This window comes from Colletotrichum spaethianum (assembly GCF_022836535.1).
Source record: "Colletotrichum spaethianum MAFF 239500 DNA, contig04, whole genome shotgun sequence".
In the NCBI taxonomy this organism is placed as follows: Eukaryota; Fungi; Ascomycota; class Sordariomycetes; order Glomerellales; family Glomerellaceae; genus Colletotrichum; species Colletotrichum spaethianum.
In genome coordinates this window covers 598,906-620,978 of record NW_026054774.1, presented here as the reverse complement: position 1 = coordinate 620,978, position 22,073 = coordinate 598,906, and the positions used below count along the sequence as shown (strand labels likewise).

General features: G+C 56.5%; 4 protein-coding genes and 1 non-coding gene across 5 annotated transcripts; 1 reads left to right on the top strand and 4 right to left on the bottom strand.

Annotated features, from left to right (window-relative positions):
• Positions 1-36: 36 nt before the first annotated feature.
• ColSpa_02183 (WSC domain-containing protein) lies at positions 37-2,964 on the bottom strand (the record flags this gene model as incomplete). The annotated part of the gene is made up of 1 exon (XM_049268395.1): positions 37-2,964. The coding sequence occupies one exon, from the start codon at positions 2,962-2,964 to the stop codon at positions 37-39; it is 2,928 nt and encodes a 975-aa protein (XP_049124352.1).
• Positions 2,965-3,020: 56 nt separating this feature from the next.
• Positions 3,021-3,790, bottom strand: ColSpa_02182 (WSC domain-containing protein; the record flags this gene model as incomplete). The annotated part of the gene is made up of 4 exons (XM_049268394.1): positions 3,021-3,046; positions 3,073-3,209; positions 3,273-3,584; positions 3,651-3,790. The coding sequence occupies 4 exons, from the start codon at positions 3,788-3,790 to the stop codon at positions 3,021-3,023; spliced, it is 615 nt and encodes a 204-aa protein (XP_049124351.1).
• Positions 3,791-13,215: 9,425 nt separating this feature from the next.
• On the bottom strand, positions 13,216-13,296 carry ColSpa_tRNA_060. The gene is given in 2 exon segments: positions 13,216-13,250; positions 13,261-13,296. It is a non-coding gene; the product is annotated as a tRNA-Gly (tRNA).
• A 928-nt stretch (positions 13,297-14,224) lies between these two features.
• On the top strand, positions 14,225-17,660 carry ColSpa_02181 (FKBP12-associated protein 1; the record flags this gene model as incomplete). Its single annotated transcript, XM_049268393.1, has 4 exons — positions 14,225-14,676; positions 14,730-16,020; positions 16,066-16,385; positions 16,454-17,660. The coding sequence occupies 4 exons, from the start codon at positions 14,225-14,227 to the stop codon at positions 17,658-17,660; spliced, it is 3,270 nt and encodes a 1,089-aa protein (XP_049124350.1).
• A 1,309-nt stretch (positions 17,661-18,969) lies between these two features.
• On the bottom strand, positions 18,970-20,372 carry ColSpa_02180 (protein bem46; the record flags this gene model as incomplete). The annotated part of the gene is made up of 3 exons (XM_049268392.1): positions 18,970-19,147; positions 19,343-19,917; positions 20,262-20,372. 3 exons carry the CDS (start codon positions 20,370-20,372, stop codon positions 18,970-18,972), a joined length of 864 nt encoding a protein of 287 aa, XP_049124349.1.
• Positions 20,373-22,073: the final 1,701 nt, after the last annotated feature.

Sequence of the window (22,073 nt, the reverse complement as noted above, 5' to 3'; positions counted from 1 at the left end):
GAAGCGAAATTATGCATTTGAAATAGAAAGAAAAGTCTAGACACCAGGAGTCTTGAACCCCGTGACCTTGGGCCAGTCGCCCAGGCGGGCGGGGTCACCACCGATGCGTACGTAGACACCGACGGCGGGGATCCCACCATCGAGGACGAAGAACTGGTACCAACCCGGAGGGGCAACACCAGCTCTAGGTGGCGCGGTGACAGTGCATGAAGTAGCACCGCAGCTCACAGCCGGGAAGATAGTGCGGGCTCCCATCGAGTTACCGTGGGTCGAGGTCACAGCACCGAGGAGAGAGACCTCGATCTTGCCGTTCACGGGTGCATGACCAAGCTGGAAGGAGTATGTACCGCCGTACGCCCAGTCAGTCTGGGTAAGGGTGAAGGTAGGGCGCGTCTTCTTGCCGGTCAGATAGGGAGGGTTGAAGACCTCGACGCGGTACTCCTGCGGGTGGACTCCATCTTCAGGGTCGGATCCAGTGACGAGGACACGGCCGTCGAGAAGGGTGATGGACTCGGAGTGGTAGAGACGGGCGATGGTGGTGTTGGCCATGACCGTGATACGCTGACCAATGGGCTTCTTAGGGTCGTACAAGAGGGCGTTGAGGTTGGGGTTCGTGGCGAGACCGAAACCGGCAACACCTTGCTGAGCACCGTTGTTGATCAGGTATGTGCCATCAGGAAGAGCAGCCATGCAGGAGATGACACGGGCTGAAGGCATACGCTCGAGCACCCACTTGGGGTTGGAACCCTCGGGCTCGATCGAAACGCAGTTGTCCAAGGCGAAGCCAGGGCCCTCGGTAGAACCACCACAGATAAGAACACCAAGAGGATCGGTGTAAGGGGCATGCTGGGGAAGAAGAACGCCAGTGCCCTCAAGCGGGTAGGTACGGCCAGCCAAGGGGTTGTTGACGGAACCAGGGATATTGGGAAGCACCGTCTTGGTGTTGAACGTGGTCTTGTCCAGGATTCTGGCCTCATTCCAGTAAGCGACGAAAATGTCCTCACTGGGAAGCACGGCAACGAAGGGGTACAGGTTGTTGGGATCGGTGCGAGCGAGCCAGTCCATGGTGAGAGGCGCCGAACCGGTGAAAGGCAAAACCTCGATGGTAGGCACAGCCCGACCGTTAGAACCCTCCTCACCTCCAATGACGAAGATGGAGCCGTTGGCCATGATCATGGCAGAGGGGTACCAACGGCCATCCTGCATTCGGAGGTTCTCGACATCCTCTTGCCAATCATTGGTGCCGGGGGTACCGGGCTTGCCATCAGGCCAGTATAGACGGACGCCATAGGTGGAATCACCGGACCAGCCACCAAGGTTGAGCTGACGTCCCGCCTTGTCGGGAAGAGTGATGCCAGCAGAGCAGAAGACGTCAGTCTTGACGTGCATCGGTCTCCAAGCCTGGTTGATATCCGGGACGAGGGACAGATCCAGCTCGTAGGCACCAGTAGAGTTGGGCGGTCCAGTGCCGAACTTCTCGAGGAAGGACACCTTGCCAGTAATGGACTCCATGGTCATCAGGGGGATGCAAACACCGCCGATGAGAAGCTCGTAGGATCCAGCTGTAGTTGCGTCCGTACCGAAATCCCACGAGTAGAGGGGCTTGGTGCCAGTCCAAAAGTACGTGGAGATACGAGCGCCACCACCGCAGATGGAGCTTTGGTTTCCGGGGCAGACAATGTTGCACTGTGTTTCATCGACGAAGTTGACTTTCGGGGTGGCCATGGCGATGTTGGCTGGATCACCGCAGTAGCACTCCTCGCCATATTCCAGACCAGCGGCGGAGTAACCAAACGAGGAGCACCTGTCCAGGCACGTGTTGGCGGTGTTGACGCCCGGGAAGAGGACCTGCCATTTGAGAGGTCGCGTTGTGCCCTCATATGAGAGGCAGCCTTGGTAGGTCCAACTGCCATTGAAACCACTCTTTTGGGGCACGGGAGGCTGATAGGTCTGGGGGGTACCCTTGGACATGATGATCATGCGGTTGGGACCACCACACATCTCGGCCGGCTTGCCTCCACAAGGAGTGTTGCAGGTCGTAGCGTCCGTAGCAAGAGCACCGCCGTAGTAGATGGCATTGCCACAGAAACACTGGGTGTGATACTCGGCACCGGCAACCGTATAACCTGCGGCAGAGCATGCCTGGGCGCAGGAAGCAAGCGTCATGGCAGGGTCGTCTGGAAGTTGGTTGGGAAGAATGCGGCCGTTCAGGTTGTCAACCCAGCAGCCTTGGTTCGTCCAGCCAGTAGGCAAGCCGGTCGCGACGGGGGCTGCAGACGTGGTAGCGGCACCAGTCGCAGATCCAGTGACGGAAGATGAGGAAGGCTGGGTGGAATCCCCAATGGTGTAGACGGACAGGCGGTTGCCATCTCCGCAGTACTGCAATTGGTTGCCCATGCACTTCATGCCGCACTGGCTGGCGGGGGCAGGGACAGAGCCGGCAGTGAACGAGTTTCCGCACCAACACTCGCGAGAGTATTCAACACCGAAATAGGTGTTGCCAGTGCAGAAATCCGCACACTTCTCCAGCGTCATGTCATCGGATGCAAAGGTCTTCGCGTTGAGAGCACGGGCGTTGGTAGCTTCGGTCTGGCATCCGTACCACTTCCACACGCCAACAGTCGCTGGCTGGCTGAGGACAGTAGGTGTAGGGGCCGCAGACGACGAGCTCACGACGGAGCTGCTGGCAACGACGGAACTGCTTGGAGAGACGGCAGCAGCGCTGGAAGAGACAGCAGCAGCACTGGAAGAGACAGCAGCAGCACTGGAAGAGACGGCAGCAGCACTGGAAGAGACAGCAGCAGCACTGGAAGAGACAGCAGCCGCGCTGCTAGAGGTCGAAGCGAGCGTGGGGGCCGGGGTGGAGGTGGAGGTGGGCAGAGGCAGGAACTTGTGTTGGAAGTCATAGACGTTCAAACGGTTGGGACCGCCGCAGTACTCGGACGAGTTGCCATTGCAAAGCATGTTGCAGCCATCGACGGCGGGAGCACCGCCGTTAGCAAAGCTGTTCCCGCAGTCTACTACACGTTAGATGCTTGCGGCGAGACTTGTTACATTGTGGTGTCGACTTACAGCACTCTCCAGAGTATTCAACACCGGCCAGGATGAAGTTGGCGCCGGCACAAGCGGCGGTGCACTTGGCGACGGTCATCTGGCTGCCAGGGATGCTGCCGACACCGTAGGTGAGGGTGCGGCCCCCGTTACCCTCTCTACGATGGTGTAAGCTTTCCAGTCCAGGATTACATAGTATCTATCGGGGTTCGTGGACTTACGCGTAGCATCCAATGGAGCTCCAGTCACCGACTCCGGGGTTCACCGAGGGGCCAACGATCAGGGAAGTCTTGTACAACGACAATCGGTTGGGGCCACCGCAGGGCTCAGTGGCATTCCCGCTGCACGGAGTCGTGCAGTCGGCCTCGTTGGCGAGAACACCGCCCTTAGCCAGGGCATTTCCGCAGTAGCATTCGTTGTAATACTCGGTGCCGGCGTAAGAGTAACCCTTGTTGTAGCAGTAGTCTGTACAGGCCGCGTTGGTCATCTGGCCATTGGCCGTGGCGCTATCACTGATTGTGCGGCCAACATCGCTATTCGTCTGTTAGCAACTGCCTCTTTTCTACGTAGTCTTGCCGTGAGGAGAGGGGGACTCGTACACATAGCAGCCCTGGTAGGTATAACCGTGGGTGAGGTTCGCGGGAGGGGCCGCACGCTTGTAGATGGTGGGGGGAGTAGCTGCGGCGTTGACGAGAGCCGAGGCGGAAAGAAAAGCGAAAGACAACTGTGTGGCCCTCATGGTGACAAAATGTGTGCCAAGAGGCAGAAACCAACACAAGATGATGGTTGTAAAGAATGTGGAGAAGTGGTGGGGAGTGAAGAGAGGAGAAAAGTCATGATGGACCCGGGAACGACGAAGGTATATATGAATTTCGATTCAATGCGCAGGCAATTTCAAAGTGACGGCCGGACAGGTCGATTCAGAGGAGCCCTAGAGGGACGGGTACGCGATAGACCAGACTAGGCTCCGGTCAGCTCCTCCCACTTGGGAGAGAGGTGATCTCCCCCCTCGTAGACCAGGGGTTAGCGTAAAGGCTCAACGGAAGAACGGCCAGGAACGGAACTAGAGGGGTGCCACGCTCGCATGAAGCTCTAGCCTGGAAAGGGACCAGCAGGGCTAACCGGGAGTGCTAGATGGGCTGCGTGGGCTGCACTCGCAGTATCTAGCGTGAGAACCTGGCTGCGTGGGGCCGGGAGCTGACCTCTGGTTGTCGTGGCTGTCGGCATGGAGCGAGAAGAGAAAGGATGTGGATGGGAAAGGCGACAAGACGTTGGCCGATGGGGTGAGTCGGCGTGTTTGAGCCGTGGATGACACTCGGGGAAAGAGGCGAGAAAACAATGAAAAAGCGTGGGCGCTAGCCATGAATAGCGTCTAGTCCCTTTGTGCCCGAGCCTTATCCAAGGCACCGTCACCCTCCGCCACCCATTCTAGTCGTCCCGTTGTTCGCCATCGCCGTGGCCATATCTAGCCGTGGCAGACGATATTGGCTCGTCTTGCCCCATCTCGTCCAAGCGCTTCGAGGTGGGAGACCAAGACGCGTGGAGGCATTGGATGAGGGGAGCACAAGGGGCCCGACTGGAAGGGCCGGAGGCTTGGAACTAAGAGGCCATCGCCTGGATAGACGAAGAGAGGGAAAAAAAATTAACGCCGGGCTCCTAGTGCAGCTCTTGGCCAAGATGACAACCTCGAGGATGTGGAGATTGGCACAGGCTGTAGGGAGTGGGAAAGGTGCGTGCGCATCCACGTCTGCCGCTTCGATTCGTCTGAAGCCTAGAGTTGACGAGAGTTTCCTGTCTTGAGTTTTCTCCACGATGCGCTCTGGGATCAGGGTCTAGCGCCAAAAGGGGGTGCATGGGTGGGGTCTGGCCGTGCAGGGGCCATCACGAGAGGTACGTATCTATTTCTCCATGGGGTTAGCCGGCTTATCTTGCTGGGCGACAGGGCACCAGGGGTCGTTGGTCTTTTGGTTGCTGCCATTCTTAGGTTAAGGTAAGGTAGCTAAGGTAGCACAGAGTTCCGGGTCGTTTAGCAGACGGCAGACGGCAAGTGATAGCGGAACCGGGCAGGCAATGGATTGTTTGGGACTGCATTGTCGGGCGCCCTGAGAGCCAAGTATCGTTGCACACCTGAAAGCTGCAAGAGTACCTGACAGAGGCGTGTGCTGTTGGTCCAGGAAGACCATGTAGCTGGCTACAAGGCCAACTCATCATTGTAACCCACAGAACCCAATCTTCCTTGACTTTGCAATTTCATCTCCGGGACATCGGCCAGACTCTAAAACCCTCTCTCTCAACATACGTCGTCTAGTTTTGGGCGCGTCAAAGAACGCGAGACGAGCAGGTACCAACAGAGGCTTCTCATCTCGACCAGCACCGAGTATCCAGGTAACGACGGCTCGTGATAGGCCTTGATCTACGACGCCCCCAGAATATGTGCCTTATGCAGGAGAGTCGACCGCATCCCGTTACTTCCAAACAGGGAAGAGCATCGTGATGGATAACTGGGGCGTCTCTTTGAAGCATCTTAAACTTCACTGGCTGAGGCAAGTGGCTGAGGCTGACCCGGTCCCGTCCCGCCCTTTGCCTTCCGCGTCTCGTCTGACCACCCATTGGCGGAGGCTCTGAGGGCGTCGCGAACTCTCTGGGGTAGGTGGTGTGAATGCTGAAGTCACCGAGAGATCCAGCCATTGACATTGCTGTGTCAAGCTGCAAGCCTCTCGATAGCCATGCAGGTGGAGAGCAGCGTCGCATGGCCCCATCCATCATCGCTCGAGTCCCCTTGCAGGGCTCCTGGAGAAGAAGGTGTCAATATTGCTGACATACCTCTAGCATTTCCAATATTCCAAGCTTGCCTACGGCGCCTGTGAGGTCAGCTGGGCAACGTGGTGTTGCCAGTATTCAGCTGCGTCTCTCTCCAACAGCATCATGCATGCGTACTTGCCGTATTGCCTAGTGATTGAGCCTCGATCAGTACGAGGCAGTGTCCTGATCTGGATTCAACCGCTCCGAGACAGCCACCTGGAGAAAACTGGTGATCCCCAGGCTCGGGCGGTTCATGGCGTCCGACATTGGCGTCAGTGGACGAGCTGTACGCACAAAGAGTGAACAGTTGCCGCCATCGTACCAGCTCCTTGGAAACCCGGCTCTTTGCCAAGACATGTCAAGAGATTCGGACGCTTTTGGGTTAATCGGTGCGGCTGCTCCACCACGAGGCGAGCAGCCGTGGACTGGCTGACATACGAGACGCGAAGCATAATGGGATGGCTCTAATAAGCGAGGCCCGTTGGACCATTTCGAGACCGGTTAGAGAATGGCTAGTGCTCTTTGTCGGGTTCTGCCACCAGAATCCTGATACAAGACATAGCCTTTGTAGAAGGGACGAGTCAGAACCGGTTGACTTTCTTTCTTACTTTCGGCCAACATCTCGCAGCGGTGCAGTTGGATTTCAGGGTTTATTGCAACTCCACCTTGGAGGGACGTACCGCAGCTACCCTTGCTAATCCAGATTGGGTTAGGTGGAGAACGTGGCTTGATGGCACAGGGGGTAGGACAAGGGCAAAAGGGGGGGCAGAGGGAAGGGAACGTGAGCAGCCATGGTACGAGCCTCTTCCGTTGAACCCGCAGAATCTGCGCCCTCTTCTTGCCATCACGTACAACACCTTACGTGACTTGGCTCACACAGCTACTTTGCAGTCTGCACCTTACCCTACCGATGCTCTGCCTTCTCTCAGAGACGAAGCAGAAGCAGTCGGCGTCGGGACGCACGCGCATACGATCAGTGCGCTGTCCCAGTTCTCTGGGAGACGCGCCGTTGGCAGACTTCGTCATCAGCCAGTCTGGACCGCGTTCCCAGCGTCGCGGTAACGACTATCACCAGTACCGACAGGAAATAGGCCCCCATCGATGGACCATCTTGGCACATTCAAGGCTTCGCAGCAATCCTTAGTCAGCCCTTTCGGTAGACAAAATACCAGCCAGCGTTGTACCGCAGCACCCCAGTCAGCCTTAGGGATTATCATTGGATCGCCGTCACCGCCAACAGCTTGTGCAACGCAGTGCGAAGACGCATCCTCGTCGTCATCGAGGCAGAGGTACCGACCGGGCCCTCTGCGGATGCCCAGAAACAGCCCGAACCTCCTCGTGTCCCTCCTCCTCCTCGGCAAGCGACCCCAACGTCAGCTCTAGCTGGAATTGCAATTCTCGATCTGGTCTGCCCACCACTGCATGGATACTCCACTTGAATGCTGCAGTCGACGAGGCCTGGTTCGTATTTGACCATTATTCGGCCGGGACAACCCTCTTCTTTCCGCCTCTCTCCGCTCCCCCTTGATGTGAGGACGGCGCCTACCACGGTGCGCCGACAGAGCTGGGAGTCATGGATAGGCCAACTATTGGTGCATGCTGACCACCCTCCGAGGGTCCAGCACATGGATGACCCTCGCCGAGATAACCTTATCGCTCACGAACCCGGCAACAACTGCTTGATAGTGCTCTGATCCCCGAATAGAACAGCAAGGATCCAGGCGCTGCTGCTCGCCTGCGGTCACGAGCTCTCGAGCTGGTGCACCAAAGACAAAGACAGCCAGCCCATTCTGCATGCGTTGCAAATCAGGCAGCGGCGGTGTAGCGAAGCCACAATGTGGATCACGATGGCCACCAAAGTCCTTCATCGGGTGTCAAACATCGGCCGCTGGCGACGCAACTGCCCAGTTGTCTAAAACACCAAACAACTCTAATCGACCCCACTAGCTATCCGCCGGGTTCAATAGCGCAACCAAAGGAGCAACTTGGAGCGAATGGCCAAGGCCAGCCTCAAAAAGCCACATGCCACCTCCTGCTCCTGTGCCTTTCTCTCCTTGTCTCCTTTCCAACATTGCCAATGCGCCTCTTGCCCCTCTTCTGGACATTTCGACCATTTTTTTCCTCTTTCTTTCTCTCTCGTCAGCGAACCCCAAGTCGTTTCCTGCCTGTTCCTGGGGTTGCAATCTGATGTGTTGACTTGGTCAACCAATGCCGGGCCGGTCTTCTGTCAGATATGCATGCACCAAGTGCCCTCGCAGCAGCAGTCATGCATGCAATGGCAAGTCGGGTTCTCGTATTAGGAAAGCACACCCATCAGGGGGAAGCACCTAATTGGTTTACCAGAAAATAGTAGGTTGGAGTACTGGCCCGACTTACACGGATCCGCAAAACCGTACGAGGTGGTGGTTGTTGGGTACTTTTCCAGCATCCGGGCGGCCGAGATCAGAGCCGCTCTCAGTTTGAGCAGCGCAAAGAGGCAAAGCAGAACATTCAACCTGCATCCACACTTGTATGTCCCCCGTCGTCATTGTCCTCGCGGTTTGGAGGAATTGATCCGCAAGAGATATGGGGACCCCGGCTTTCTGTCTCTTCACTAAAACACCATTGTTGAGCCTCTTCAGCTGATGATCAACGACCGGCATTGTAATTCCAGACCGCATCTCCAGAAGCCTGGGATTCACACGGCACTTGTCCGCGCAGAAGCTCAACTGGTCGTCGCGTCCCAGTCCTTTGGAAAGAAGCTGATGGCGTTACAGTGGTCAGCGCCACCCTTGACGGTTCGGACTAAGCGCTTGCGAAGCCGCTTTCACATCCTGAGCTTTATGAGTGATTATTTCCGCCCGCCGGCCTGCAGCTTCGATTCCCCTTTTAAGACGGACCTGCTTGCTGGCGCTGACACGCCCGATCCTAGCGACTACCCGCCAGCCCTCAAGGCCACGAGAGCCACCCCTCTGTGGCTCAGCCTCGGTCCAAATTGAAACTAGCGTTGGATGTGAGACCGCCATATTCGATACCGTCGGCCTTCTTACATTTGGCTCGCTCGGAACCCCGCTATGCCAAGCCATACGTTATCTCACGATCAAACCAGTGTGCAATGGTTATCACTGCTCCTGAAGGGATTCGCAGACCCCTGTACGGTCCCTCTCAGCTTTCTTCGGAGACCCCTGACTAGCGGGCATATCCGTAAGGTCATGGGCTAGATTCGCTGGCACGGCTAGCCAAAGACAATAGTGTCTTCCCTTCCTTACTTCCCCGCGCAGCTCAACTCTTCAGTCTTTTGGTCTTGATGCTTCGCCTCTTCAGGCAGCAAAGCGGCCATTATCCAATGATATGGGGGATAATGTGAGCAGGAGCAATGAGGATGACTATAGGAAACAGGCATTTTGACAGCCGCCTAGACCCCTTGGCGAGCCATCAGCCGATTCTCATCCGTACTATCCAATTTTCGCACAGACTGGAAAAATTTGCACACCAAAAATACGGCGCCATCCGTGTGCTCTAGTCTTCATCTAAATGGAGACTCATTTGCGAGCGGGCTTCCGCTGCCCGGGCGCTTGTTGAAGCCGAGATCTCGCCCTTGCTCGCCCACCCTTCAGTGCGCAAGCCGGCGATAATCTGACCACGGACCCTCACCGGCGTCTTGATGGCTGCAATGCTCATTTCCACAATTCCATCTCATCAAGTCCTTTTGACATTGTCTATTGGTTGAGCTGCGGTCCATATCACATGCCCCCTTCTGTGCGTATTAGGCAGTATGCAACCCTTGCTGTGCCCGTGCTGCTGTGGCAAGGTTTGCCAAGCAGTCGAATAGTGATACCAAGCTTTGTGGCATCAGTTAAGGAGTTCACGATAACTTCAGGCGCACGAGAACCCCCCATGTACAGCGGCTGGGCGCTGCGCAAGGAGAAGTATCTGGCATGCGCCACGAGAATGAAGATACGAGAAGCTTGGCATTTGTAGACCTTAAAGAGCGTGTGATGCCCTCGCCGGTTCAGGACCAACCTGTTGTAACTCGGACAGGTGAATCACATGCGACCAGTGTGTTGCAGACTTGTACAACGAGAGACATTCCGAATGTGGCAATCGCACGAAACATTTGACCACGACGGCTGTTGGATTTCCGCCTAGGGCTGAGAGACCGAGACAGAGACGGGTACTGCGGTAGAGGGCTTGGACCAGGGGGTTGACTGACCTTTTCGAACCTCCAGACCAGATCGACAAGACGGAGATATGTCAGCCACAACCACCAGGGACGCGTATTTCGTCGGCCAGCTCCATCGCCACTCACGAACAGATATCCCGCCTGCCCTCGAGGTCGACATCCCGTCCCGCTTGGACCAGTCAGGGAGGGGAGCACAACCCGGCTGGACTATGCCGATCGACCAGGTCGACTTACACGGCCACCTGCGACGTTGACAAGAGGCCCAACGACGCGCCGCTCCGCGCTGAAGTTTGTTTTCCGATCGGCATAACCAAAGGGACCCCGCGTTCTATTGTCCGCAGTCCGGCGCAGCTTACCCGACACGCGGGCAGAACGCGTTGTCTCGAGCTTTCTTTGTTTCTCCAACAATAACCGTCCACTCGAGGGCGCCAGGACCTGTGAGGCAAGAGTATGGCGGCGCCGATCTCTATTTAAAGACCAATGCCGTCTTACTGAACCCCGCCAGCCCTTGCATCTGCGGCATGCAAGGGATCTGGTGGCGGTGATTCGATGCTGTGAGACATACTCTTTGCTTCTTGGAGGCGGAGGCCCTTGCATGTGTTAAGCGGTGCCGAACACGGCTGCCCATTGGACCTCGGGGATTCTGCTCCAGGGTACGGCGATCTTGTGCCAAGACGTGATGCCGGGCCTCTGAGAACTCGAGTTGCCTGCGAACTCGACCTCTATTGACGGTCTCCGCGTTGGCAACGGAAGGTGCGGTCAGACTAGTGTAAAGGTGTAGTCTCCGGAGACCAAAGACATCGCCTTCCGACTCTCATCTTTCAACATTAAATTCTCGGCCCCGCCATCGTTGCGAGTGTTCCCAAGCTCCCGGGGTCGCGGATCGAGACTATGTCTCTCCCTTGACTCGAATCGCAACTCTGTGATCCAGACATCACGGCCGTTTGGTAAGAAGCAACGCCGCGCGTCGTTACAGAGACACGGCCGGCGCAACGGCGGTCTGGTGTCGCTACTGACTTTACCGGCGACTGGGGACGGCCCCGCAACGCTGTTTTGACGTCCTCTCAGTCTGCGACGTAACCGTTGGTCCTTGTTTGGTGTGAAATCTACACACATGTATGATTCTCGCCAAATTGCACCGTAATACTGTGAGGCGGATCTCCCGTTGGAGTTGCATCAGCTGGTAGACGTTTCGCAATGTCGGTTCATTTGCTTGATTGATGTCACACGCCGTCCAGGGCTCAACATCTTCTAGGTCGTGTTTGTACACGTGTTGGTACCTGACAGCTGGACCTGTCTGTGAATATTCGAACGTTCTCAATAGAGCTATAAACTCATTTGAGCCCGAAGACTGTGCTCCTGACGTTATCTTTGCAGCCTAATCTGACCCTGCAACGAGTGGAGACTCTTGTGCTTGCTTCCAAATGGCACATTAATACGACAAGTGATCCCTACATCCTCAGTGAGACCCATGGTCCATGATACCGCGATACTGGGTCTGTGTTGTAATCTCAACAGCCCAATCCCGAATTCAAGCTGGAGGAGCTCGTATCCAACCATATTGGCTAATGACACCCTCTAATACTTACGTCTTCTGTTTTGGTAGCAAAGCGCGTATGCCAGCTATTCAGGGTTTAAAGGAATGTTCTTAAAGGGTCTTGTCTATCTTTACATCCACAGATGTACAGGCATTGGGAGTAAAACAGGATACCGTGAGAGCTACTATAAATTGAATGAGAGAATGAGTAATTTTGAAGCTACTTGTAGGTTCGGCTGGAGAGGAGGCCAGGGTGTCGGCAAAGGGCGGGTCACGAGTCCAGGTTATGCATCTGAACGGCCCCTGAAGCATATCTCGGGAAGATCTGTATCTTGCCCTGAACAGTGTGCGCAGTCTCTTGCTGCCAATCACTCTAGCATCTTCAACAGACATCTACTGGGCATGAACTATGTGGCCTCGGTATGCGGCTTGAGGAACGAGGACTCACCTGTCCAGTTGCTAATATAACCATGCTATCATGGTCCCAAGCAGACCCTACATCTGCGAAGATACCAAAACACATCCTTCTATAGAGGGGATAAACTACGTATTATCCATATTTTATCGCTGAGTAACCTTTGAGCATTAATAAGGTTGCTAATACAAAGATGCTGCCAATGCATCTTTGATATTATGGTGGTTCTGAAATCGGAATCCTACTTCGTAGACATACAGGAGCAGATATCATTTTTATGATTCTTTCGCCTAGCATAATACGTCACTCTGGTTGATAAAAATATCTTTATATATCCCAGGATCTGTCTCGTAGTGAGTATGGCATGCCTGTTTTGATTGTGAATATGCGTGTACATCATCTCATCGGTCAACAACAACCGATTCAATGCAGATACACAACCGAGGCCTATTCAAATGCTTTAGAAATCTGGTGATTGTGACCATCTAGAGCATGCCCTGTAGTTCTGGGCCCACAGTCCGTCGTCTCAGCGTACGCGATTTTGTTACATACCGAATATGGGTTGCAGGCTGCGTTGTTTGCTGACAAGTAGGCTGCGCCGGTTTCGTACAGCAACACAATGCCATCGAGATCTCACAAGCTGCAAGATCAAAGTCCACGGCCCCGGATGGTCCCATGCAGCAACCTGTGACAGCCCCCTTGGTGTCTGGCATGCGAGCGGTTGTTCAGACAGATCAAAATGGCGCCCAACGAAGACCTTTCTTAAGAGGAACCTTCAATGGAGCAACGATAAGACCAAACACAGTCCTCCTTCTGAAATCCCAGAGAAGTCGTGATCATGAGATGCTTCACCATCAGATTATCCAACCTTGGAAACAACAACACACATGATATCGATGTGAGTTTAAATTTCCTTTCGCCCAACTCTCAGCATCCTCAGGCATGCTTCGATAACCGTACTGTATGTAGCCCACTCTGTCATTGATCAAGTCGACGGGGGCTTGCGTTCCTGACAAGCCATCTATCCAATACTTCCAAAGCGTCAACTCACAGCAGAAGGCGCACATTATCAGATGTCTACAAAACGTCCAAGTAACTAATTAGCCATTGTTTCTTCCTGGCCAACCGCTCCACTTTGCTTCAACCGCTACCAGATCTCAACCCCTTTCAACGAGCTCTTCAAAAGGTCACACACAGCCAAAGAATTAATAAGAAGATTGACGGGGCTGTCTCAAAAGTAAAAACAATTGCGCCGAGGGGGAATCGAACCCCCGGCTCCCCGACGCTGCTGAATGGCAACGGAGAATTTTACCACTAAACCATCGGCGCTTGTTGATGCAACATCTACACAATCTGGGACTCATATTTCGCTGTGCACCTCGCTGCTTGATCTCGTTCGCCTGGAACACCCAACGAGAGTTTTCAAACTTCAGGAGGCTAAGCGAAGAGCAATCCGGACACATCACCCCCGTTGTTTAGCCGTTTTCGTGTGTTGACGACCCAGTGCCCACGAACTGCTCGTCGATGTCCTGGTGCTTGACAATGGAGAAAAGCCACATGCAGGAGGACAGGGTGACTGACACACCCACTGAGGCCAATTCGCAACAACCCCCGCCTTTTTCTTTGCGACGAGACAGATTCAGCAAGGCGGTTGGGAACTCTTGATTGATGCGTGGAAATGCCCGTTTGCGTCCTAGAGAGGGTTGAGACCATGCACAAAAGGCACAAAAGGTGACTGTGCCAATGCAGCTAGCTGTTGAGTCAACTGGATCCTGAGGTGTAATAGGCGGCAACATGAGCTTGCGGGTATGATTGGTGGTGACTCATAGTGAGTGGCCTCTGCACTGCTCAGTGCGCCCCCGTGCTTGTTTTGTCAGCCTTACAGCGGGCAATCGCCACACCTGGTGCCGAAGAGACCTTTTTTCCAAAATTTTGGCGGGTCCACCCGTCCGAACGATTAAGTCCGGGCCGTCATCAAACGCCTCCCAAGGGAACTGCACTCGGTTTCCATCTTAACCAAGGGATCTTCTTAAAAGTCGCCTCCTCCCGGTCTGGGAACCTAGCAAAAGGGACAAATCTCAACTCACTCTCTTCCTTTGACGTTCGCTTTTCTTTGCGAGGGCGTAAGGCCATTTGATACTTTTTTTCTTTGCCGCCTAATCTGGCAGCACCCGTACGAAGACGCTGTATTTCAAAAAGCGCAAACACGATCTCATCAACTCATCACCACATCGTCATTGCAACGAGCGATTCAGTCATGTCTGAAGGTGGAACGGCGCAGACTCAGACGCAGACGCAGACTCAAGCGAGTTCGTCGGGCAGAGGAGGCTCCCAGTCTGGCCGGAGAGGCAGATCAGGACGAGGAAGAGGCGAGGCAGGAAACGCCCGTGGTGGTCGGCGGGGTGGCGGCAGGAATGCTGCCACCCAGCCTCAGAACCAAGCTGAGCCAGCACCAGCTTCCGAAGCCGCGCCGGGAAACGCACCAGAGGCGCCGTCGTCCAGTTCAGGGAGAAGGGGCAGAGGCCGTGGTGGCGGCGGTGGTAGAGGCGGCCGACGCGGTGGTGCCGTCCGTGGCGGGACTGTTCCCGGAACCCAGCGGACGTTCGGCGGTAGTTTGACGACCAATGTCAATACGGACGCATCAGAGGAGCCTGGTCTGAGTGCAGATGCTCCTGATTTCATTCCTGGGCAGCCCCTTGTCCAAAGAGGGTTTGTTCACGTTCTCCCACCACCCACACTCACAGAGACTGACCAAACTTTAGCAAGCAAGCCTCGAAGCCGAAGAAGCCTCAGTATCCGTTGGCTCCAAAGTCTACAGCCGCAGACTTGCCCACGCGGATTCATGAGGACATCAGCAACGGACAGTATGAGTGCGTCATCTGCTCGAGCGAAGTCCTACGGCCATCTCGGGTATGGTCGTGCGGACTGTGCTGGACGGTATTGCATTTGACATGCGTCAAGAAGTGGTTTACGAGCCAGCTGAAGAAGGACGACGACACGCGATCCTGGCGCTGCCCGGGTTGCAACTCTAGCTTGACCGAAGAGCCCTCGTCTTACCATTGCTGGTGTGGCAAGGACATCAGCCCTCGAAACGTCCCTGGATTACCTCCCCATTCTTGCGGACAGACTTGCTCGAAGCCCAGAGCGACATGCCCGCATCCATGCTCTCTTGAATGCCACGCCGGCCCGTGCCCGCCTTGTACCTTGATGGGGCCGACGCAGTCGTGTTTCTGCGGCAAGCATGAGGTGACGAAGCGGTGCAGCGAGACAGATTACGGTAACGGATGGAGCTGCAAGGAGATCTGTGGAGACTTGTTGCCATGCGGCGAGCACTTCTGCTCTACCCCATGCCATCCCGGCTTGTGCGGCAACTGCGAAGTCCCTGTGCAGGCGAGATGCTACTGCGGCAAGGAGCACAAGGAAATCTCTTGCGACAGCCGAGGCGATCTTCAGATGTCTTTCAACTACGGGCAAGTCTCCAGCTCCGACTCTGAAGACATCTCCGAGGGCAGCTGGTTCGACGGGTCTTTTGATTGTGGCGCGACCTGTAGAAGGAAGTACGATTGCGGCCTTCATGAGTGCGAAAAGGCATGCCACCCTCAGGACGAGGTACCGGCACATTGTCCATCGGCCCCCGACGTTGTTCTGAACTGTCCTTGCGGCAAGACGCCTTTGGACGAGCTTCTCGACCAGCCGAGACAATCTTGTGAGGACAAGATCCCTCACTGCAAGAAGACTTGCGACAAGACCCTGGCGTGCGGCCACAAATGCACCGACACATGCCACACCGGCCCTTGCAGCCCTTGCTTCCAGAAGGCAGATATCTCCTGTCGATGCGGTCGGACCGTGAGCTCCTCCCTGTGTCACCAGGGCGAGATCGCCACGCCCATGTGCATGAGAGTCTGCCAGGCCCAGCTCAACTGCGGCCGTCACAAGTGCGGTGAGCACTGCTGCCCCGGAGAGAAGAAGGCCATCGAGAGACAGGCCGCCAGAAAGAAGCACAGGCAGCAGCAGGCCCCTGATGAGGTGGAGGCTGAACACATCTGCCTCCGTGTATGTGGAAGGACGTTGAAGTGCGGAACCCATCAGTGCTCTCAGATCTGCCACGCTGGGCCATGCCCAAGCTGTCTTGAGGCCGTCTTCGAGGAGATCAGCTGCGCGTGCGGCAGAACCGTTCTGCAGCCTCCCCAGCCTTGCGGAACTCGGCCCCCAGAGTGTCGCTTCGATTGCAGGAGAGCACCGCCTTGCGGCCACCCCACGGTCAAGCACAACTGCCATCCCGACGACGTCCCTTGCCCCAAATGTCCCTTCCTCGTGGAAAAGGCCTGTATCTGCGGCAAGCAGAGGATGAAGAACCGGCCGTGCTGGTTGGAGGAGGTTCGCTGCGGTCTCCCTTGCGGCAAGAAGCTCAAGTGCGGGTAAGTCGTCTAGACATAACACACAAAACCGACACATACTGACCAGACACTAGCACCCATACCTGCAGAAAGGAGTGCCATCGCCCAGGCGAGTGCGAAGATGCCGATATTCCCGGCTCTCACTGCGCGCAGTCCTGCGGCAAGACGCGCAAGTCCTGCGAGCACTCGTGCCAGGACGCCTGCCACGCCCCCTATCCATGCAAGGAAGACCGCCCCTGCCAGAGCAAGACCTTCATCACCTGCGATTGCCAGCACCGCAAGAAGGAGGTCAAATGCCTCGCGACGAAGATTAACCCGACGCCAGAACGCGACACCCTCAAGTGCGATGATGAGTGTCTTCGCCTCCAGCGCAACCAGCGCCTCGCTGCCGCCCTCAACGTCGACCCGGACCACACGGACGACCACATCCCCTACTCGGACACGACCCTCAAGCTCTTCCGCGAGCTGTCTTCCACCTGGGCCCAGAACCAGGAGCGCGAATTCCGAGTCTTCGCCTCGGAGCCCTCGGAGAAGCGTCTTCGCTTTAAGCCCATGCCCTCCTTCCAGCGCGCCTTCCTGCACGCCCTCGCCGAGGACTTTGGCTTCGACTCGGAGAGCCAGGACCCAGAGCCGCACCGCCACGTCTCCATCTTTAAGACGCCGCGCTTCGTCTCGGCGCCCAAGAAGACGCTGGCGCAGTGCGTCAAGATCCGCAACGACGCCGCCAAATCCGCCGCCTCGGCTGCCGCCGCATCCTCGTCGGCGGCCTCTGCCTCGGCGCTGGAGCCCTTCAACGGCCTCCTGCTCGCGGCGCCGCGCTTCGGTCTGACGATCGACGAGGTCGAGTCCGCCCTCGCCAGCCATTTGAAGGCCCACAACACCCTCTCCTTCACAACCTCCTTCCTCCCCTCCGAGGAGATCCTCATCCGCGCCGTCCCCGTCACATCCTGGGGCACGACGCCCTCGGCCGTCGAGTCTGCCCTCGCCTCCCTGAAGCCCCTCGTCGCGCGGACCGTGACGAAGGAAGGCATCGCCGCCGCCGTGACCATGGTCCACGCCGACGCGAGCCTCAACGTGCTCCGCCGCGAGGGTACGTCCTCGGCGGACGGCGGTAGCGGCGGGTGGAATGCCGTCGTCGGTCGCGCCGCGGCGCAGCGCAGGACCCTTGCGCCCAAGCCTGCCGCGGATGCGCGCCCCGCCAGCGGCTTCGTCAGCTTTTCGAGGCTGGCGAGGAAGAAGATGGTCGAGGACTCTGTCGCGGACGACTGGGAAGCCGCCGCCGACAGCGACGAGTGAGGCGAAGGCGATGGCATTCGACCAAGGAAGTTATTTTCCCAGGAGAACGAACAGGGAGATGCCCGGGCCGCGACGCCCTGCATCTCCACACCCACCTCTTGATGAAGCAGGTGACGATAGGAAAGGAGGTAGAGGACCACATCCTGCTGGGCACGAAGTGCAAATGGGATCACATGCACGCGAAGTGTGTCGCCCAGCAAATAACTGGTGTGAGGAGGCCAAAGAGCCACGGGAATAACTGCATTGTCAAGGGGACCAAACAGCATTACCATGTAGATGAATACCAAAAAAAAACCAAAAAAAAAACCAACCCATGAATGATCGTTGTCCACTGCCTCACGCATTGAACCCAGTGCAGTATAACAACATTCCACTCGCACCGTCCTTCGCGAACCTCCGCCCCGTGCGCATCTCCATCCCCGCTCCACATCAACCTCGCCCGCCCCGGTACGCCTTCCCCTCTTACAGTCTCCTCCCCCCGTGAACCCGGCGACGTCTCGCCCACGCAGAGGTTGCAAGATGCACGCATCCGCGCCCTCTGCCACGTCAGAACGCGATCACGGGGGGGCCCGCGAGGCGGGAACCCTGCCTGGCCCAAGGTTACCCAGCCTTCCCCGAAGCGTCCACCTCGTGGGGCAAGGTTCAGCCCTGTTGTCGACGATGACGATACATCATGGATGCCCGTCTGCCAACCTCGCCTACGGGGCCCGCGCCCCATGACCTTTCCGTATCCTCGCTCGTCCACGGCCGAAAGAACCTGACAAAGGATGAAACGGTCGAAGCGAATCCTCGAGCGTTGTTCGTCTGCGTTGCGGCCGGTGGTGGGCTCAGGCGTGTTCTGCGATGGGAAGGATACGTGTGGTCCGGCATCCCCTGTCTTGGCCCGGCTTGCTCAAGTGTATCGTACCCCCCCGAGCCGTCAACACAGAGGCTTTGCCTGAATTCACGGACATCACTGTCAGACGGATCTGTTGGTTGTACTCATTGCTTCATTATATTTATACTGCGTATACAATGTGTTGTCACATCCCGGTCCGTCAAAGGAGCGGGGGGTATCATTCTTAAGGTCAAAAAGGGTGGTGGTAGGCCGGAGGAGAGCGCCCATCATCGTACCGTTTCCCGTCCCATGCCTCTCTTCCCCTACCACGCCGCCGCAGTTCTCAACAGCCCGTCTTCAGTCGCCCGGAGGCGGGCTCCGACAGTGGAACCGCCTGGACACGGCAGTAAAGACGGATTCTCGGTCCGCCTCATCCTCTAGTACCTGGGCCACGTGCCTCTCAAACCGTGCTTCGGCTTGCAGAGACTCTTCCTAGAGGCGCTGCTTCTCCTCCTTGCTCGTCACGCCGGTAACGTTCCCGAGGAAGTCCGAGATCGCCTCGAAGTAGCCTTCCTCCAGTACGCTCGAGTTATGGTCGCCTGCAGGCAGGGGTTTCCAAATTTTTGTGGGCGCAGCAGACAGTTCGTAAAGTTGGCGCATGTGACGGGGTCTAAGACAGGTGTTAGTCTCGATAGGGCAACAACTGAGACACGCAAGTAGCGGTTTGTAGAGAGAAACCATATCAGACTCTTGTCGTAAGTTCAAATCAAGCACCCCGAAGGGCTCATATTTTGTGGGTGGTGACTTTAGATCATCATATGGGTGGTGGCGAACAGGGTAAATAGGGGGGGTGCGCTGCACTTACGGTACAATCTCGTCCTGTAACCCCGAGAGAAACAGGATCGGTACGGACGTGATGCTGGGGATGAGCGACTCGCTCGGCCACACCTGATGGCATAGAAGCGTCAAGTACTTGGCGGGCGGTATAACGGAAGGGATGAGCTTGCGCATGGAGAGAAAGGTGTTCTCCAAGATTAATCCAGCGATATCCCCGTCTTTTTGGTTCTTAGCGACCAGCTTGATGCTGACGGCGCCGCCTAAGCTTTGCCCGTAGACAATCAGCTTATGGTTGCTGGTCTCTGCGCGAGAGCGTAGGTAGTCGAGGGCGGTTTGCGCGTCTAGGAAGAGGCCGGATTCGTCAGGCTCTCCGGTCGATAAGCCGTAGCCGCGATACTCGAGCATGAAAACGTTGCACCCGATAAAGTTTATGAGCATGCGGGCAATCGGCAAACGGTGGCCAATATTGCCGGCATTGCCGTGGAACATCAGAATGGTGACATTGGAGTTGTTCCCACCACGCGGACCCCGGATGTAGAATGCAGACAGTTTCTCACCATCGTTTGTGGGTATGACCAGTTCTTCAAAATCCTTGATGCCGTACTGCGAAGGTCTTGGGACGTCGGTTCGAGAGTTTGGGGGCATATGCGAAGGGTAGATGAGAGCCCTGTAGTGGCGCACAGTCCAGTTAGTTTTGTGGGGGCGGGCAACGGCGGTGCGGTCACCTGGACTCGGGGAACGACCTACTTTTGCTTGAAGTAGAGGAGGGTGGTCAAGACAGCTGCGATGCCCTAGGTAGCACAGAAATTGTTAGCCCGGGACACTAATGAAGGCGGTTGAGCCACGACCTCGGGCAAGCGCCCAAGAGGAGGGGTAGCAGACAGGCAGATTAAAGTATCGGTGTGAGAGGATGGGCAGTCCGTAGGAGGATGCGGGAATGGCCATACCGTCGAGGCTATGGCTGGTAGCCGCATGTACGCGCCAACAGTACTGAGCATAGAGGCCCCTTGCTCGAGGTAACTGTTGGAAGACGACGACGGAGAGTTGGGAGCAGACATCGCGAAGAGAAAAGCAAGTCTCTAGGCCGGGGTTGGAGGGAAGAGGCGGAGGAACGATTATATTTCGACGTGGTTGTTGGACCGCCCTCAAGGGGAATGGAGACTTGTTTGATGGGGAAAGCAAGGCAAGGCCCGAAGCGAAGAAAGCGGTGCAGAATTCAGGAGAGAGCGGAGCCTCGCACGCGGAGACGGTGGGGCAACGAGGCCGGTGCTAGCTGGTGGCAGGTACCTCGGGGTGCAGATTGGGTCGAGGCGGGTACCGCGGCGGTGTTAGGCCCGGGTGAGCGTCGGCATGAGGTGATTACGGACCTGGGCCTAGGGACCTGGTAATAGCACACCTGACTGGTGCCCTTTTTGGCCAACGATTGATGTCGGCAAAACGAACAGAGAGGAAGAACGAACGAACGAACAGGGTTAGGCATGGAGCACAGTTATCTGTTGGCAATGACCCTGCAGGCTGACAACCAGAAGTGCCGGATCGGAACGAACCCGAGGAACCAGGAATGATACTACTCTTGAGTTGCGGCTTGAGCTACGCCCAGCATTGACAGACGTTCCGTGCGAGATGCCGTGCTTTGGTTTGCGGCCAATCGTGAGAGTTCCTACTGGCCCTAGAACCCAACTTTGATGGGAGCATCAACGGCAGAAGATGGACGGCGGTGGTGTGGTTTATGGTGTGCAAGGCCGCATGATGCAGGTCAGGAGGCAGCGAGCGATGTTGAGACGGGATTCTAGCAGCCGTGCGGCCGGGATGGCCGATGGCGGTCTGTAATGTAATGTGGGTTGCGGCGTGCGCTCCAGATGGTATCCTCCTGTCTGCCGCGTCGAGTCGAGTCGTGGGATGTCGGAAAATGCCAGCAAGTTACGCGAGTCTCCCCGAGGCTTGTCGATGCGGCAGGTGGCCTGAGATGGTGGTTGGCCGCACAGGACTGCTTCGGAGCTCAACAGATGGCGCTCCGGGTGGCGGAGAAGGTGATCAACGTGAGCGGTGGAAGGCGAGCAGACCGGCAAAGAGACGAGGTCGATGCGATCGGCAATGAAATGTGGAGGATGAAGCCGGACAAACGAAACGAGACGATGGGTGTACACGATTGCCTCCGCTGTAGAACTGTGCCTTGCAAAATCACTTTTGCAACAAATGGGACCGCATCAACGGCAGCCAAGCATGAATGGAAAGAAGGGCCCCCGAGCTTATGGGGCAGGCATGAGCCCGCTGCGACGCGGATAGACGCGTTGGCGGTTGAGTGTAGTTTCATTACGCTTGTTTGCAAAACGCGACTCGCATGAAGCAATAAACAGCCCTCTATCACGACGGCGAGAATGCCGTCGGTGGCTCATCGACGAGCATTTGCATTACAAAGGCCATGCTGGCTGATACTACATTCGAGGCATGAAACCCAAGACATTGGATGACACTGGGAAAAGCACCGGGTGTCTTTTTTGTCTCTTTCAGCTGTGAATATCGTTTGCTGGTTCCTCTTCCCCCGAGGTTGGCGACGGACAAGTGCCAATGTCACTCACTCGTGCCAAATGGATGGCGCCGCATGACAGGGAAGGAAGCAGTAAGGCGTGAGACCTGGTTGGGGGGGGGGGGGGGAGCTCCTTCCCTCTTCCCTACCCACCTCACCACAGCATGGCCCCTCCACTGCCAGTTGCTGATTTCGGGCCCTGAGGTAACGCCGTGGGCTGACCGAGCGGGAA